The 18,701-nt window shown below is 39.2% G+C and overlaps 1 protein-coding gene across 7 annotated transcripts in view; it reads left to right on the top strand.

The window, feature by feature from the left end:
* Nucleotides 1-10,257, top strand: part of INO80D (INO80 complex subunit D) — a 61,122-nt gene extending 50,865 nt beyond the window's left edge. For all 7 annotated transcript variants that reach the window (XM_060016235.1, XM_060016236.1, XM_060016238.1 and 4 more), the window contains 4 exons: nucleotides 780-913; nucleotides 6,263-6,480; nucleotides 7,578-7,735; nucleotides 9,092-10,257. In XM_060016235.1, the coding sequence (XP_059872218.1) occupies nucleotides 780-913; nucleotides 6,263-6,480; nucleotides 7,578-7,735; nucleotides 9,092-10,257 (1,676 nt within the window). The remainder of the gene's footprint in view (nucleotides 1-779; nucleotides 914-6,262; nucleotides 6,481-7,577; nucleotides 7,736-9,091) is intronic.
* The last annotated feature ends 8,444 nt before the right edge of the window (nucleotides 10,258-18,701 follow it).

Genomic DNA, 18,701 nt, shown 5'->3' on the forward strand with positions numbered 1-18,701 from the left:
TTGCAATTACTCTTCTTTGCTATCTATCTGATTTTTGCTTTCCTTTCTGTTCTTGGTGTTGTATTTTCACAGCTTTTTCAGCAGTAGTTTCTATGCAGTAAAGGCTTTATAAATAACCTTAACCGTAAAAGCATAAAGGAAAAATGAAAGGTATTTCCTTAATAGATAAAAAGTAAATCTATGGAAATGTAGTTAGTGGCTGGCTAAAAGTATAGATGCTTAAAAATGATGATGATAAAAAGCTGATGTTCCAATTTTAACAGTACAATTTTGATTTAAAAGTAATTTTTCATAAGTTATAAGTTTGAGTTTGGTGTTGGAAGTGTGAAATGAAAAATTCAAATTTGGGTAGTCAAGTTTTTTGTAATTATATCTTTAAATATTTATTCTTGATGAGTATCTTAGGCAGAAATTTTCCTTAAAAGAAAGTTTTTTGTTTGTTTGTTTTTAATCATCATAGTGGAACTTTTAGGAGTCAGTGTGTTAGGAAGGAAATGACCCTGCTTGTCTAAATAACAGAAATCACAATGGCCATAAATCACAATGGGAGACTCATGTTAGAAGCTCATTAGCAAAATAGACTCCTTCAGAAGTATAGTCTGAGAAATAAAGATGATAACTATTATCATTTTTCTATTATTAGTAGTTGGGTTGGTTCTTTAGCTTTTATAGATAATAAAATTTATACTTACTAAGCACAAGTTAGGGAAGAAACAAATTTTATGTAGAAAAATTGAATGGTTTGAGTGTATTTTATTCCTAACTTAAAAAAAACCCAGATATCCTCTTGAACCGCTCTCAGCAACTCTTCTCAAGTTGCACGGCCAAGTTTGCAGATGGACAGCAGTGCTCTGTGCCCGTTTTTGACATTACACACCAGACACCTCTGTGTGAAGAACATGCCAAAAAAATGGTAAGTTCAAATTTTATTTTCTGCAACAGAGGATTTCAAAGTTCATATATATATTTTTTAAATTGTATTGAAGTATAGTTGATTTACTATGTTGTGTTAATTTCTTCTGTAGAGCAAAGTGACTCAGTTATACATATATGTATATACTCTTTTTCATATTCTTTTTCATTATGGTTTTCACAGGATATTGAATGCAGTTCCCTGTGCTGTACAGTAGGAACTTGTTTATCCATCCTATATATAATAGCTTGAGGCTTTCAAAGTTTTGATAGCTGTCCAGAGTAGGAAATATTTTATGACTTAGTACAAACTATATGTGTATGTAAATCACTGAAACGAGTTTTGTGAAACAATACTCTTTTAGTACCTCATATTTTGTAGTCTCTTCTATTTCACTAAAAAAAAGAAAAAGAAATGCTGGTCAAAACTGATTGAATTAATTTTATACCCTCACTGAAAGAAAACACTGTTCTAGAAAGTATTTAGTAGTTAGTTAGATGTGGTCATTTTGTTTATTATCTATAGCTAGTCTATACTTCTCAAGATACATTTTTTTATACATAGGCAGATTTCCCAAGATCTTTCTTTGCTCCATTTCTCTAGGATTTTGCTTTTCTTATATATAATTCTGCAAATGTCTTGGATATTTGATGAAATTTCAGCCAAAAGCCAACCCTTATTATAATTCCATTGGACTTAATTATTGCTTTAGTTAATGCTGGTAGCGTAAGCCCTAATTAATTCAGAATAATTTGGAGAGAAAAGTCTGAATTAGTGAACTACCTGAATTATATAATCACTTAAAATAAATGCATTTCACCCATCAGACACTTACTGAGTTGTTCTGCTATTTGCAAGGTATTGTGCTAGGTACCTATGTATTAAAAAATTGAATAAGACAACTCTTACCTGCTATGAGCATATTTTAGTTTGCAGGGATGCATCAGGGTAACCAAGTGGCCATTGCACAGGACTTAGTAGTGTAACACTGTGGTCCTGGCTTTGCCACTAGCTATATGTATAACATGGACTAATGAGTCATCCTTTCTGGACCTCAGTAGCCATGTATGAAGTTTACCGGCTTCTTCTCTAAGAACCTGTTTCGTTTTCTAGATTTCCTTTATGGACCATATATTTTGAAAAGTTGTATACTGAACTATGTATACAAATATTGAATAATTACTTTCCCATTTTAATTTTAAAACATTTAAAACATAGACATTTTTGTTAGCTTATCGAGGTGTTATCACGGTTAAAGAATGACTTCCATATTTTTTTTTTGTTATTGTTGTTGGTTTTTTTTTGCGGTACGCGGGCCTCTCACTGTTGTGGCCTCTCCCGTTGCGGAGCACAGGCTCCGGATGCGCAGGCTCAGCGGCCATGGCTCACGGGCCTAGCCACTCCGCTGCATGTGGGATCTTCCCGGTCCGGGACACGAACCTGTGTCCCCTGCATCGGCAGGCGGACTCCCAACCACTGTGCCACCAGGGAAGCCCTAGTTTGAGCTATTTTTAAGTTTAAAATTACATAAGAGTACAGCAAACACTTGTATTCCATCCGTCCCCCAGTGAGAGACTAACACTGGGTGATAAAAACTGTGCAAATCTCATGGCTCTACTTTCAGACTAGTATCTTGAATTCACACACATTTTACCAACTTCGCTGCTACCATTTTAGCCTTGGCTACCATCATCTTTGCCTGCATTATTGTAATAGCCTCCTAATTAGTCTCCCTTCTTCCTGCCACGCCTCCTGTGCCCGGATGTGTTGCTCACAGATCAGCCAGGGTAGACTATGCATGTGGGTCCCACTGTCTTTGAATTTACATATAGTAAAGTTCACTCTTTTTAGTGTACAGTACTATGAATTTTGACATGCATACAGATACATAATCAAGATACAGAATCATTCCATCACCCCCCAAAAGTCTCTAGTGTTGCCCTTTGTAGTCAGCCCTTTTCTATCCCCACTGATCTGTTTCTGTCCGTATAATTTTACATTTTCCAGAATGTCTTCTAAATGGAATCATTCAGTATATAGCCTTTAGAGCAGGCCTTTTAGAATATACATCTGATCATTTTAGTTCCCTGATCAAAACTTTCCAGTGGCTTCCCATCGCATCTAGAATCCAATCTGAAATTCTTACCATGCCTATGAGGCACTTCCTGATCTGGCCCTGGCAACCGCTCCAGCTTCGTCTTATACCCTCTCCTCACTTCCACAGCTCCAGCAACATTGGCCTTCTTGCTCTTTCTTAAACACTCTAAGTATGCTCCCACCTCAGGGACTTTCTGCTTGTTTTTCTCTTTTCCTGGAGTGTTCTTTCCCCAGATTCTCCATTTCTCACTCCTTCATTTCATTCAGGTTTCTGATCAAGTGTCAGTTCATTTCTGCCTCCCCTCTACCCTGCTACTTTTTATCCTTGTACTCTACCTTATTTTTCTTCCTAACATTTATATTTGCCTAACGTTATGTATTCATTAGTTTGTTTATTGTCTGAATCCCCCTACTAGAATGTAAACTTCACAAAGGCAGGAACATTTTTTTGTTCAATGCTACTATATCCCCAGTGCTTGGAACAAAGATGCTCCGTAAGTAATGGTTGAATAAATTATCGGTTAGGCACATGGCTTGTGGGGGATAGGGGTGAGATTCTGAACTAGACTCAGCCACTTGATAGGACAGCCATTGGTAGAAGAGGCTAGAGCTGCGCGAGGTCCAGGCTGGCAGACAGAACATGGTATTCAGCAGGTATGAGACCATACAACAGATGGTAAGTTACTAAATGGGTTGTCCTGCGTAGAAGTAGAATGGGACAGTGAGAATGCTGGGAGTGAACAGTGTTTGTAAGTAGTGTAGGTACATGAACAGTTGGCTTTAGGAAAGCCTCTAGGACACAGGTGTTCTTTGGAGGAGCCAAGTAAGGGAACACCAAGGGCCAGGCAGGGTCTCAGTCATGGGCACTTCTGTGTGGAGGAGCTGGCACCTTACCAAACACGTTGTGTGGCTACACAGCATAAGCGTGAGAGTAAGACAGAAGCCCAGAAGCAGAGCCAGTAGGATTAGTATATTCTTGGCTAGAGCTCTCTTCCTCCCTCCTGCTCAAGATTCACACTGGTCCTAGAGGGAAATCCTGGAATGGATGCCAGCACCTGGTGGGTACTGGTAGCTGCTTATTCACTATTTATTCAGTTACATAGTGGGCATAAAAAAAGTAGACGTCACGTGTTGAACCAAAAGGAATTACAGAGGCTGGGAAGCAGCCTCTTTTTTGTTGTTTTCTAAATTTGTGAATTTTGAGTCTGTAATTGTGTTTGGATTCAAGTATTTGTCTGGGATTAAACATCTTTTAGATTTCCTGAATTTATGCTTAATTTTATTCTTGCTTTGAATTTGTTTGATGTTAGTGATAATTATTAGTCTTCAGGTCTTTTTATGTATTTGATTATAAGAGTTATTACTGAGTTCATCAACTCAAAGGTGACATCAATTGTAAAAACCACGTTTGTTTTATATACCACCAAGAAGGAAAAAATGTTGCACAGTGCATTTCTTATCACTTAAAATTTTTATTTTATACTTACCAAAATAGCTTTTTTAGTCTTAGATAGATAGACGTAGATACTTTTATCTTCTCTAGCACTCCTGGTTTCAGCTAATTCTTGGTGTGTGAAAGGCAGTATTTTCTACATACATCTACTATAACACAGCTTTGTCCACTTTGTGGATTATTTTCCTTTTTCCTTTGGTTGTGGCTTTGCAATAAAAAGGTGGGTGGGGGGTATTGTGGTCAGTTCTTCAATAATGAATATTTGCTTCACCAGTAACAGTTTTACACACTGCCACTTTTTGTGCCTTTCTGCATACTCAGCAGTTTTTCCTCTGCATGTAAAACCAACAATGCATATACCTTCATTCAAACAGTGACAGGACAAAGAGCTATGACCAACTTTGAACATGTAGGCAGCACCAACTGTAATGACCATCACCTGGCTGACGGCAGGAATAATATGCCGTCATTGTAAAATGCTTTCCGATTGTAGAGAGAGTAGAATGTGCATCTGGGTCTTCAGATTTAAGGGTACTTAGCTGAAGAAAGCTAGTTGTAGTGCAGGTTTCTATTCCTTCCTGGTTCTTCTTCCTTTGCCTCCTCACTTAACTGCAACAGTTTTATAAAGCTGTGTGCCCATTGTCTTCTCTCTTTACCATGTCTCCCTGGTCCCTATAAATTATTTGAAAGACTTTTACTGTGTCAAGATTTCCAGGTCTCCATCTCCATCCCTGTCTTCCTTCTTGTGCACCAGATATGGTTTTCTCCTGCCTCCCTGGACGTCTTCACGTCTCAAACTCTATCTGAGGCCAACTGAATTCCTTAACTTTTTTCCTGATTCTGCTGTGTTCTGTATCCCAACTAATGGCATTATCCCCTAACAATCACCTCAGCTAGAAATCCTGGACACATTTGAGAATTTTATATTCCCCACATCCTCACCACATCCAAGGATCTGTCACATCTTGAGAATTCTCTCTCAACAGGCTGTCGCTTTTCCATTCCTGCTCACTTGGCCCTCAGCTATTTATCAGTCTCGTAATACTTGTTGAAATAGCCCTCTGATTGGAACTTCTTCCTCCACTCACTTGCCTCTTCTCTTTATCCCTTTACGTTACTAGCAGGATAGTTAATCCTTTTAAAACATGTACTCCTGTCATCAAAACTCATTCCCCATTGCCTATAAAATAAAGTTTAAAATCCTTAACAGAGTATTCAAAGTCATATAGGATCTGGTTCCAGACTTCTTTACAGGTTACTTTTATATTTTGTCCTCCATTAGACCCCGAGCAATAGTCATACCCAATTATTTGCTGTCCTTTTTGTCTGTTTGTGCCATTTCCTTTAGCCTAGAATGATCTTCCCCCTTATCCCAACAACTTAAAATCCTGTTTGTCCTTTAATCTCTCATTAACTACAAATACAGGATTTTCCTTTTGTGTACCCTTAGAAGGTGTTTATATCATTATTGCCCAATTTTTTCTACTGTATTTATGTATCCTTGTAGTCATGTTTTTCCCATGGGAGACTAAGTTCTTTGAGAGCACAAATCAAATTTTATTCAATTTTTTATACTACAGCACCTATGACAATGCCTGTAAATGTGGGATGAGCTATATGTATATATTGAATTGATTTGAATTAAATTTTAAAATGAATTTCTTATTCATTTAATTATCGTTATACATAGTTTTAGGCACTATATAGAATTTTAAGAGATATAAGTATTTTTTTCAGATAGCTGTTTGGTTTTTCCCAAATAATCTCAGTTTAAAAATACCCATTTATTCATTCCAAAGGATAATTTCTTGAGAGGAGATAGCTCCCGTAAAGTTCAGCACCAGCAGCAGAGGAAACCCAGGAAAAAAACCAAGCCTCCTGCACTTACCAAAAAACACAAGAAGAAGAGAAGGCGTGGACCTCGTCGACCCCAAAAGCCCATTCCCCCTGCAGTTCCTCAGGGGAACCTCAGCATGCCCACCAGCGTCTCACTGCCAGTGGAGGCCTCTCACATCCGGTCAGTGGTGGCGCCAGAGTTTACGTCTGCTTTACGTGTTCTGATTGTTCTCAGAACATCTGGCTTTGTTTACTTTTCTAGTGTTGGAAATAGGCTAAAGGAACCATTTGGTATATAAGCCTAGACCTTGTAGTTTTCAATATGCTTTTTTACAAAATATCTGATGGGGTTAGATCTGAAGTAAAGCTTTTGATAACCAAGAGAGCAAATGCTGATATTGGGAATTTAATTGACTACTCTCAGATTTTTCTGTTTCAACAGAAATTCCATATATGTTCCAACAGAAATATTCCATCAGAAATCTGATGCATTATTAATTTTGTCAGGGGTAATAAGCATTTTGACCAGATGAATGAGGCTTCTGTTTCAGCTAAACATCCCAGTTTTATCTGTTTCATTTTTTTAAATTTATTTATTTATTCATTCATTCATTCATCCATTCATTCATCATTTATTTATTTTGACTGCGTTGGGTCTTCGTTGCTTCACGCGGGCTTTCTCTAGTTGCGGCGAGCGGGGGCTACTCTTTGTCGCGGTGCGTGAGCTTCTCATTGCGGTGGCTTCTCTTGTCGCGAAGCACGGGCTCTAGAGCGCAGGCTCAGTAGCTGTGGCGCCCAGGCTTAGTTGCCTCGTGGCATGTGGCATCTTCCCGGACCAGGGCTCGAACGCGTGTTCCCTGCATTGGCACAGGCGGGTTCTTAACCAGCGCGCCACCAGGGAAGCCCTGTTTCTTTTTTTTTTTTTTTAATTATTATTTTGACCAGATTTTAAATTCTACTATAAAGTACTAAGACACACTTGATATACCAAATTGTAATTCATTTTACTAGTGCACCAAATTGTCATTCATTCTAATTTGCAGTAAAAATAGTATCTCCAAATGGTTGTCTTCTCTTAATACATGGGTAAGCGTTGCAGAAGTGTGTAACTGCATATGGCGAGTTCTGTCGTTTTGGTTTCCGAATTTCTTCTCTTAGAGTAGGAAGGGAGACATTTTGAGTTAGGATTTTCCGTTTTTGCATCGACAGACTTGTCTTGGGGACACTGATGTGGAGGTCAAGTGGGGGGGGCGGGGCCAATCGTGTCGTCTTCCCCAGGAGCCCGTCCACGCCAGAGCTGAGTGCTGATGAGCTGCCGGATGACATTGCCAATGAGATCACTGACATTCCACATGACTTGGAATTGAACCAGGAGGACTTTTCAGACGTCCTGCCGCGGCTACCTGATGACTTACAAGATTTTGATTTTTTTGAAGGTATGGTCAATGTTTTGATTGGAGAAAACTGGTTTTTAAAATGAGTTTTTTAAAGGGGGAGGTAGCTTTTTTGAGATATGTTTGGAGTATCCCTCCTCACGTGTAACGTCTTTCACCAGAGACAGGAAAGGTAAAGCACTGAAGCTGTTTTACTCTTTTTAGAAGGTGAGGCATGTACAGTTTTTAGACTGATATCCTAGCCTTAGTGGATCGGTAGGTTTGAGAGCTACGTTTATAACTTTGTTCCTTTACTTATTTATTATCTTTGGCCTCACCGCGCAGCACGCGGGACCTTAGTTCCCCGACCAGGGATTGAATGTGGGCCCGTGGCAGTGAAAGCCCTAAGTCCTAACCACTGGACCGCCAGGGAAGGCACCTACCTTCGTTTATTTTATTTTATTTTATTTTTTTTACATCTTTATTGGAGTATAATTGCTTCACAATGGTGTGTTAGTTTCTGCTTTATAACAAAGTGAATCAGTTATACATATACACCCTTCGTTTATTTTTGAACAAAGACATTTTAAATTTGAGTTTATTGAAACCTTTCAGAACTTGTCCTCATTTTAATACCCCACCATGTACTTCAATTGAAGTGCACTTTTCCAGAACAAAGTTGACTTAATACTGCCAATTCTCTAGTGCTTTCAGGGGAAATCTTTTCTACTCTTAGAAGGTTTCTTTCACCATTAAAAACTGGATATTTTGGGGGTGATTAGTCAAGTTCCTAACAATGGGTTTTTTATATTGGAAATGAAATCAGTGAGGCCTGTGACTTCCATTTTGTGAAAATCACTTAGAAATGGGAGAAGGATGAGAGGGGAAGGGTAGAGAGTAACGCAAAAGCATTTCAAAAGGTAACCTATGAAGTGAGCTGAGTGCTTGGTGTTGCGCTGAGATATGCACGTGAGTTCTGTATCGTAGGCTTCACAGCTGCCCTTCCAGCTGGAAGAGCCCAAGAGTAGAGGAGCAAAGGCGGCTCCTCCCACACAGCCTTTCGTCTCAGATCTGAACTGACTGACATGTTTTCCGTTTTAATGACGTTAATATAGCTTCGGGTAAAAACATACGTGAAATCAGATAGTCACCACGTGTTTTAAATTGGTAGTGCTTAGACTCCTAAGCACTGAACACTTGGCTCAGACGGATTTTGATAGTGCTGTAAACGAACTGAAGATGTGATTCAGGTTCCGGGACAGCTTGACCCCTCACACCTGTCCTGCAGCTGAATGTTTCACTTTTTTCCTTTCCATCCGATCCTTAATAGAATATTGTTACACATAATTCCGCTGTATGATTTTTGTGGTCTGGGGCGGTGAAAGCTCTGCTGACTGTTGATGGCTCTCGTTTACTCAGGCAAGAACGGGGACCTCCTCCCCACCACCGAAGAGGCCGAGGAGCTTGAGCGGGCCTTGCAGGCCGTGACGTCTCTTGAGTGCCTGAGTACCATTGGGGTGCTCACCCAGTCAGATGGTGTGCCCGTCCAGGAGTTGTCAGACAGAGGAATAGGGGTGTTCTCCACAGGGACTGGAGCTTCAGGAATTCAGTCCTTGAGCCGAGAGGTAAACACGGACCTGGGGGAGCTGCTGAATGGGCGTATAGTCCACGACAACTTTTCTAGTCTAGAGCTGGATGAGAGCCTGCTCCGTTCTGCTACCTTGTCTAACCCACCTACACCCCTGGCAGGGCAGATCCAGGGGCAGTTCTCTGCCCCAGCCAACGTTGGCCTTACTTCTGCCACTCTGATCAGCCAGAGTGCCCTTGGGGAGAGAGCCTTCCCAGGACAGTTTCATGGACTTCACGATGGCAGCCATGCCTCGCAGAGGCCGCATCCTGCCCAGCTGCTGAGCAAGGCAGATGACCTAATCACCTCACGACAGCAATACAGCAGTGACCATTCACACTCCTCGCCCCACGGAAGCCATTATGACAGTGAGCACGTGCCGTCTCCCTACAGCGACCATATCACCTCTCCCCACACAACATCTTACTCTGGTGATAACATGGCAGCTACCTTTTCAGCAGAGATGCCCATCATGGCGCAGCACTTGCTCCCAGCCCAACTTGAGGTGCCACTTGGAGGAGTCGTAAACCCCAGAACTCACTGGGGCAATCTCCCTGTCAGCCTCGGAGATCCCTCTCCATTTAGCAACCTTCTCGGCGCAGATGGACATCTTCTTTCCACTTCCCTATCCACACCACCCACCACTTCGAACTCAGAGACCACACAGCCTGCCTTCGCCACCGTGACCCCCAGCAGCTCCAGTGTGCTTCCGGGGTTACCGCAGACCAGCTTCAGTGGCATGGGGCCTTCTGCTGAACTGCTGGCCTCCACCTCTCCCAAGCAGCAACTCCCTCAGTTCAGCGCAGCCTTCGGCCACCAGCTGAGTTCTCACAGTGGCATCCCCAAGGACCTGCAGCCCAGCCACAGCTCAATAGCGCCTCCCACAGGCTTCACAGTGACAGGTGCCACAGCTACAAGTACCAATAATGCGTCTTCTCCCTTTACCTCCCCTAACTGAGCGTATCTGTGTGCTTGCAGGCAGATGGGGAACCTGGTGTTTTCTATCTTGTTTTCCTCTTTATCACCCCTCTCCCCTTTTCCTAAAGAAGATTTTAAAAATAACAGATGGGGACTAGAGGAGAACTCCCTTTTCCAGTTAAGCAGGTTACCCCACAGTGGACCTCGCTTCAGTGTTCACATGTGCTCCTTCGCACTGGTGCTCATTCCCTCCTGGCAGGTCCACTCTCCCCCAGTGGTTTCCTTAGTGGCTCAGCACAGTGACTGGATAGAATCGACTTTTAGCAGCAAGTCCTAGAAGTGAAAGATACCTCAGATTACCAGTGCCCTTTACTATTTCCTAGTATTCAGATCAATGCTTTCCATTCTAATACCAGGTCTTTACATAGGTGGTTCTAAATGGAATGAGCCTATTCATTGAGTTCCTGTGTAAGAGATGGCAAGTGGTGTGTAGAGGCAGATCAAGGCTCTGACTTAGCACCGACTGCTAAACATCACATGAGGCCAGGATTCCCTTCCTAATTGTGATCATGTTTAATTAAAAAGAAAAAAATTAGTCTTTTAACTGCCTGTGTGTATGTGTGCACCCACGCGTGTGTTTTTGTGCAGGGCAGGAAGCAGCTGTCCCATTGTTTTGGTTTTTTTTTTCTTTCCTAATGAGTAGAAGGCTCTTCTCCTTTCCCACATCTCACAGCCCTGATAAGGTTGGTCATTCTTTCCCACTGAGTTAACTGACTTTCCTGAATGGAGAAGGGTGGCGGTCTGGTGGCGTGAATAGCACAACCCTTTTCTGCTAAGTTAGCCCAGAACACAAAAAGCTGAATTCATGTCAGTGCCCTGCAGATGTCGTGAAAAGCTTGCCTGGAGGGACTGCAGGGTTGCTGCGATTCTGAGGTCTGGTGGTTGGTTATCTTGCCTTTTTAGACATGCATTTGTTTCTAAATCCCTCTTCCATGGAATATATTCGCAAGATGTAATTAAAATATTTTGATGTGAAAAGCAGGATAGGTCAGATAGGTTTGGAAAGATGGGATCTGTGAACTCCTTGATCCATCTTTTGCTTTTGAATTTTTCATGTTTACAGTAGTGATTCTTTGGTAAGATTTGTAAAATGTTGAAGACACTTGTAGAATCGATGTACCAGTTGTGAAGTGATGTGTAATATCTGAAGGATACACATTTTAAAGTTTCTTTCAAAGCGGAATATGGAAATTAGACAAATTTTACCCACCCTTTGGTACTTTTAAAATAATTTAAGTATTTAGGTTTAAGTTTGGGGAAATTTTTTTTTTTTTAAGTACCAGAACTTTAGGGTTAAAAATCCCATTGGATAGTTTAGTAAGTTGGTGACTATGAAATGAATATGTGAGGTTTCTTTTTACCTGCCTTCTCCCCGACCCCCGATCCCCCCGCCCAAGGGTGGAACTAGATTTTAAAGGCATCTGTACTCTGCTTTTGCTGAGAGGTTTCACTGTCCCTTGAGATACCATTGGCTATTTATACCTGAGTCTAGTCTAATTTACATATATATATTTTAAGATGAGTAGAGAGAACATATCTATTAATGATGGGATATAATAATTCATTTGTCAGGGAATATTTGATCTTAATTCCTTTTCAATAGGTAAAGATTTGGATGTATTTTCCTACTTCCTATATGTGTGCTCTTTATGCCGTGCTAATTCTAACCAGTCCCTTCTTTTGAAAGCTTTCCTTTCTCTGCTTTTTAAAGGAATGATGGTAATCAGCAGGCATTATGCAGATAAAACGTGCCTGAGATTATGGAGGGGAAATGTCACATGACTGTATGAAATCATTATATGCCCTATTTTGTATTTATTGAAGTTTCTTTTTGTGGGCCAAAAATATGTTTGTAATATATTTAGTTTTTTTTTTTAATCATGATAATTGATTGGAAGATTTATTTTTTAATAGCTTTGCCTTTTTTGCAGATTGAGAAATGTCTAAATTATAAAATTATGTCACAAAGCAAAATTATATTTGGTAGCACCGTAAATTTCTATTCTGAAGGGTGAGAAGAGATCATCTGAATATTTTTCACCTGTGAACCTATGTTAGTAAGCTTTTTTATTTTAATGTACTGTAATGAAATGATGATGAGTAGTTACCTCTGCTCAAAAGTGTCATTTAGTTTGCTAAACTCTTCACATCCCGTTATAATCATCACGAGATAACTGTCCATTCCCAGTGATTTGATTCCGTCTCCATTGTGTACTAATTAAAGGTTGTAGCAGAGCAGCCCATTGACTTTCTTTTTTATGGAGGTAAAAGTGGTACATACACATTGACTTTCTCATCAGCCTTTCTTTGACAGTGAAGGGCAAGTCATGGGACGTTGATCTGAATTTTTCTGGCTATTTGTCCCTTGTGGTAGCTGCTTAAAATTCTTCAGTTATCAAAACTGAGTTTGCAGTAAGTTGCACATTTTATTGTTTGCAATTTTCTGTTTTCTGTGCATTTTTAAGCCCTTTTCTGCTTTCTGCTAAGGAGGCATGAAATGATCAGGAATGTTGCCAGTTACAGCTTCACACCAAAAACTTTGAGTAAATTCATTTTTGTGTAGATGCCCACGATGATAGCTGAAGGAAGGGCACCTGTAGAAAGTACCAGTGTAGGTTTGAGGAGTTAGCAAAAAAACAAATTTTTCTTCTCGTTTCGTCTACTTCAAAACAAATATCCGAGCTTGCGATTTGTTTGTTCTTGCTGTTTCTTGTGAGTCCCTTTTTGGAAGAGAGAAGAACATCTGTGAACCGAGAGATATCTGTTATGTTGTTCTTTCAGCTAATGGAGCAATTCTAGTCTATTAGTAGTAGGTTGGCTATTAATATGTAAAGAAAGGAATGAAGTGTCTTTTACTCCAGAAATATGAAAATCAGTGTCTTTTAAAATAGCACTTATTCTATAATAAGGCAATACTGGAATCAAAAACAAATTTTATATAAGGTTCTATCTAATTAGGTGGATACTAGCTTTCACTCTAGTGTTAAACTCATGAGAAATAGTGGCAAAGAAGGTTCACTCTGTTTCTGCAGTACTTTGGGACCATTTATAAAGGCCAGTTAGATTGTGTTAATGTGATTTAATTTACAAAATTGCTGCAGTTAATGGATACATTCTGTGCTCTGAGAATCTGAATTCCATTCTAACGTATAATATTCACTGGCTGTGATCTGTAGCATCCGAAGGAAAGATGTGTTTTTCTCCTTTGCACCCTCTGCATAATTGTTAGTATTATTTTAATTAAAGTACTTAAGACATTGTTTTTCTTCTGTACAAATGGCTTAGCAATTTGCACATCTGGGTAGGTTATGTAGTTAGTTAACAATTCGCAATAGTAAATAGCAATTACATTTAACCCACCAAGTGACAGACTATGCAATGGAAAAATTTTCTAATTATCGTCGCATAGCTTATATGGCAAAGGATTATTTTCTCTAGTAACCTACCATGTGAGATAGAACTGCTTCATAAATGACTTCCTGAGCAATTTCATGTTGGCAGGCAGTACGGCGTGTCTAGTGTCCTTCCATGAAAAGAGTATAATTTAATGAGAAGCAAATAGTAGGTATGGAGATAAAGTTGGAAAAAAAATTTTTTCTTTTCCTTAAAATTGTAGTTTATTGTCTTGAGCGGTTTAAGGCTAACGAAAGCTAATACTTTATCTTTGCCATATAGTTATTTATAAGATTTATTTCTTAAATAAGCCCAACCTCTCAACCGCAAGTTAAGAATCATCACTTTCTGCGACTAACACTGAAGCTTTTCCTTATCAGAGCTCGTTCTCAGTCGGTGATCATGATCCACAGAGGCAAAGACAGTTCTTTGATTTGGAAGGAAACAGTGTCCGTGATACATGCAGATGCCCTAGCTGTACAATTTGCTTCTTACATGAAGAAATTTATATTTCTGTTGACCTTTACCGTTGGGCTTTTATCATTGGGCACTAGAATTTGAGCCTATGTAGGTCACACCCATCCTGTGAGTTCACTGATACCTGCCTGCAGTCCTTCCTGTGCCCCTGCATGGTGGGAGTGGTGGTGACGGGTGGTAGCTTCGTCGGCAGTGCTTGTGTGGGGCACGTTGCCTTTTCCTCCCGTTAGTTCAAAAGATTGCTGTGGATGGTATCGCAAGGAGACGAGGATGTTAACACCACCAGGTGAACCAGTTCAAGTTTTATAGGGTTAGAAATTCCTTTAAATTTTGTTTAGGTGTCTCGTTTCCAGTTTCTTCATCCTTTTTCTTTTTAGCCTTCTTTTAACATTCTGTTAAATTCTGTTTTTAATCTGGTATATATAGAATAATACAGTGGTCTTTTAAATGGTCAACAGAACTCTGCAGTTTAATGAGGCAATTTAAAGGATTCCCTGGAAGAAAATGTAGTCATACCAGATCTTTCATCACAGACACCTACATCACTCCAAGGATTTTTTCCTGACAAGAAATATATTTCTTGAGGATGGGGTGGAGGGGGGTGGTGGGAATATATATGTGATAGAACGTAGATTTTTTTTTTTCCTCTCAATACATTGAAAACAACTGAATTTTCATGGGCATTCTATAGAAATGTAAAACAATGTAATGACTTCTTAATATTCTGAACTTTATAAAGCTTTCCAATATCATATTCTGGAGGGACCCGAAATCCATGTTCAATAGAATAAAGTAGCATTTTTTAAATGCCACCTTTCAAAAGATGTGTACTAAGATATCAGTGAAGGACATAGTTGGATATCCGTTAAGCATTTTCTTCTTTCCTAACCAGTGAGTTAGGAAAGAAAACATAAAACATAAATGAATAATTATGTCTCTCCTAATGACCGGTGTCATTAATGCGAAAATTGTGGGTCAAACTTAGCCTTATTTCTAAATAGCAAAAATTCTCTTTTCACTCCAGCTCTTATTTTTTGTTAGCTTTCCTCTCTGCACTGTGATACAGAGCAAATAAAAAGAAACATGGCATTTCAGAGAGAAAAAAAGAGAGCAAACTTGGAATGACTTTTTTTACCCCAGGTTCCCAAATCTTGGGGCTGTTTGGCTACTTTTGAGTGGCAGGGTTTTGGTGATCTGAAGTTCAGTCCAAAAACAGTCTTATTAGAGACCCGGCACTGAAGTGTACACACACACACACACACACACACACACACACACATACACAATCTGTACTGCTCCTGGCCTAAGAGTAATAGAATCTTCTTCTTTCACTTGGTTTTTGTTTGTTTTTTTAAGCTGGGGACCACTGAAGTAAGCTCTATATGCACCCAAAGTTACCCTTGGAAAAAATTTCAACATGCCGTGCAGAAGGCTCTAATGCAGCTAAATGCCACCCTTGCTTTTACTTGGGGAATAGACTGATTTGCCCTGAAAGGACTCCACCCTGCGTTGTTGAGGTACAGTTGGCTCCAGCCGAGGAGTGTGGAAGGGATGGGAGGTTTGGTGCTTGTGACGGTGTCTTCATCTGCTCTGAAGGGTTGAATCAGTTCCTCTCAACAGTGATAGTTCTTTTCACTGTATAGTGTTGAGTATGTCTCAGGGATTCCTTGTGGAAATTAGGGCAGTTTTTAAAATAAGAAAATAGTTTTAAAAGAAGCTAAAGGTGACTCATCATTGAAGAGAGCGCAAGAAAGAGAAAACATTTGGTTTCGTAGCCCACGGTGTCTTGCATGGGACGCTTTTCCTTCTCCTTCAGGCTCTCATCTCAGCCTCAGCATACAGAATCCTTTCCCACCACGCACAGCTTTAAAACTTTTATTTAAAAAATTTCCTTCCCCAATGAGCTTTCAGAATACTTATTGTAGATTTTAAGAGAAAAGGTATATTAATTTATACTATTAACATCACCTCATAAATTATAAGTTTTATACTAAAGCTGTATTGAGTGTAATGAATTATGTTGCCTATGTGTTTAATAGCTAAAAAATTATATATGAGCTTTTTTTTTTTTTTTTTTTTTTTTTTTTACAAAACAAACTAGTGAAGCACCTTTTTACACTGGATCTCTGCCGTGTCAAGGTGTATAGCTATCCTTTGCTACCTTGCAGATATATAAAATAAAAGGATATCCTGGGGCCTCAAAACATAGAACACCTTTAGACCATTTATTACTGCTCATAGAACTGTTGAGAATGATGTCTCTTTAGTAAATGATCTGTGGTTTACACTTACGATGGCTAGAAGCTTAGTTACAGGGTAAATAGAAATACATAGATCAAGTAAAGCTCCCAACTACTGTAGCTGGAATTTGTAAACTAAGTTTTTAAAACCTCTTTTATTTCCTATGGATTTATTCTTTAATTACAGTTAAGTTGGGAAGTAAAATAGAGAAAATAATAAATCTAGATGTTCTCAGTGTCTTATTCAGGAACTTTTTATCCCTCCTCACTAAGGAATTCCCACTGTGACTTAAAAATAGAATTAAAGTACTTGTGTGCATGTATATGTCTGTGCTTTCACACACATGCAAAAATATACATTGGGGGCACGTGTGTGAGAGAGATGAATGTGTGCTTAGGTCAAAAGAGAAAAAGGTAACAATGTATAGTAGAAGTATGATTTATTTAGTTGAGGGTATTGGAGTTACTTTCTCATCGTCTCTGTTGTATAAATACACCAAATTCTTGATTATGTTATGTTAAAAGGCTAGCTCTGATATCATGTGCATTTTATTTTAACCTTCTGATTAACTTATGCTGTGTTTTTAAAATGACTCAAGAAACAGCAGGTTCTAAAGACCAGCCTCTCACTTTTGAGAGTAAAAATAAGAGAAACAGACCTGGACATGAGCTGTGTTTATCTATTGGGGTGATGGGACCAGAGATCAGCTGAACCTTTTTTATGTCAATAATAGATTTCTTCATCTTCTGAGTTATAAGATATTATTGATCACCTTTTCTTGGTGAAATTTTAAGAAAAGTATAGGCCTTTTATAAAGAATGCCATTTTTTAAGGGGCTGCTTTGTTTAAAGAGTTGGTGGGATCATTTCACCATGAACATTTCAAAGCTGGGTTGATTTCAGTTATTTCCAAAATTTAAAAAAAAAAAAAAAGTTACTCAGTTGTGTTGTTATTTATGAAGTTAGCATGCCCCCCAACCCCCATATTTTGGCTATACGAAAAGTTATGCTACCCTTGACTATTTACCTGATTTATCTGGAATTTAAAAAAAAATACATTCCTATATTTTGAGTTTTGTCTTTTTGCTATACATTCATTACTGAAGTATCTGGTGGTCTAAAATAGTCAAAGCTAGAGTTGTTATTAAATGCTCCAATCACATTTATTTTTAATATTAAAAAATCATATACTTTGAAACATGTCAAAACAACTTCTAATAATCCATCTGAGTTTGTAGTTACCTTTGAAGCCTCATTCATCTTAGATAACTCAAGACCTGGGAAAGCTTTGTACGTTGTTCTTTTTACAGTTGTATTTTTTGCAGCATCTCCCAGTTTCATTCACTCTTTGCTTTATAGGTTTTTAAAATCTGCGTATTTCTTGTACATATGCATGCAAATGAAAGAAGGGAGGTTGTATTGGTGCCATTTCTCCCTTCAGTTACTATGGGATTTGCTAGAATAAATTCCCCCTGATTGAAGGGTGAAAATAGACCCTTTTGTGTATATCTGTACAGAGATGTGTATATGGGATGTGGTGGCACTTTGCTGAATGTGAACTTGCCTTGTCAGTGGAAAGATTGAGAAGTATTATGTTTATTTATACATTTGTATAAATCTATATATACACGTATGTATATGTGTGTGTATAGATAAATATATATATACATATATTTCCCTAAAAAAAGTGTGTGTATAATAGATAAACAGCCTTTGTTAAGCAAGATTATACGTCTATGGAAAATTCTGGATTATTCTATAAACAAGAAGAGGTGACAGTCTAGGGTAATCGTCAGAGCATACAAAGATGGAAGTCCTTAGGATTATAGTCTTGTTTATGAGTTCCTCTTAGAACTGTACTTACTTGCCAGTCTCACTATTCTTCATCTTCATTACCTTCTAAGTCAATCTCAACATTTAAAAATCACACTTCGTTGTGTTTTTTCCCTTTATTATGTCCTTTCTCGCCAGAATCATTTGGCTTAGCCATATTTCATTAATATTTCACTCATTTCTTTTAAATATCTTTGTCTCTGAAATTTCCCAGAAGATACAAATTTTGTATATAATACTTTTTTTTTTTTTTTTCTTTTTTGCGGTATGCGGGCCTCTCACTGCTGTGGCCTCTCCCGTTACGGAGCACAGGCTCCGGACGCGCGGGCTCAGCGGCCATGGCTCACGGGCCCAGCCGCTCCACGGCATGTGGGATCTTCCCGGACCGGGGCACGAACCCGCGTCCCCTGCATCGGCAGGCGGACTCTCAACCACTGCGCCACCAGGGAAGCCCTATAATACTTTTTATAGTAATTTTGAG

The sequence above is a fragment of the Delphinus delphis genome, chromosome 7, assembly GCF_949987515.2.
Source record: "Delphinus delphis chromosome 7, mDelDel1.2, whole genome shotgun sequence".
Taxonomy (NCBI): Eukaryota; Metazoa; Chordata; class Mammalia; order Artiodactyla; family Delphinidae; genus Delphinus; species Delphinus delphis.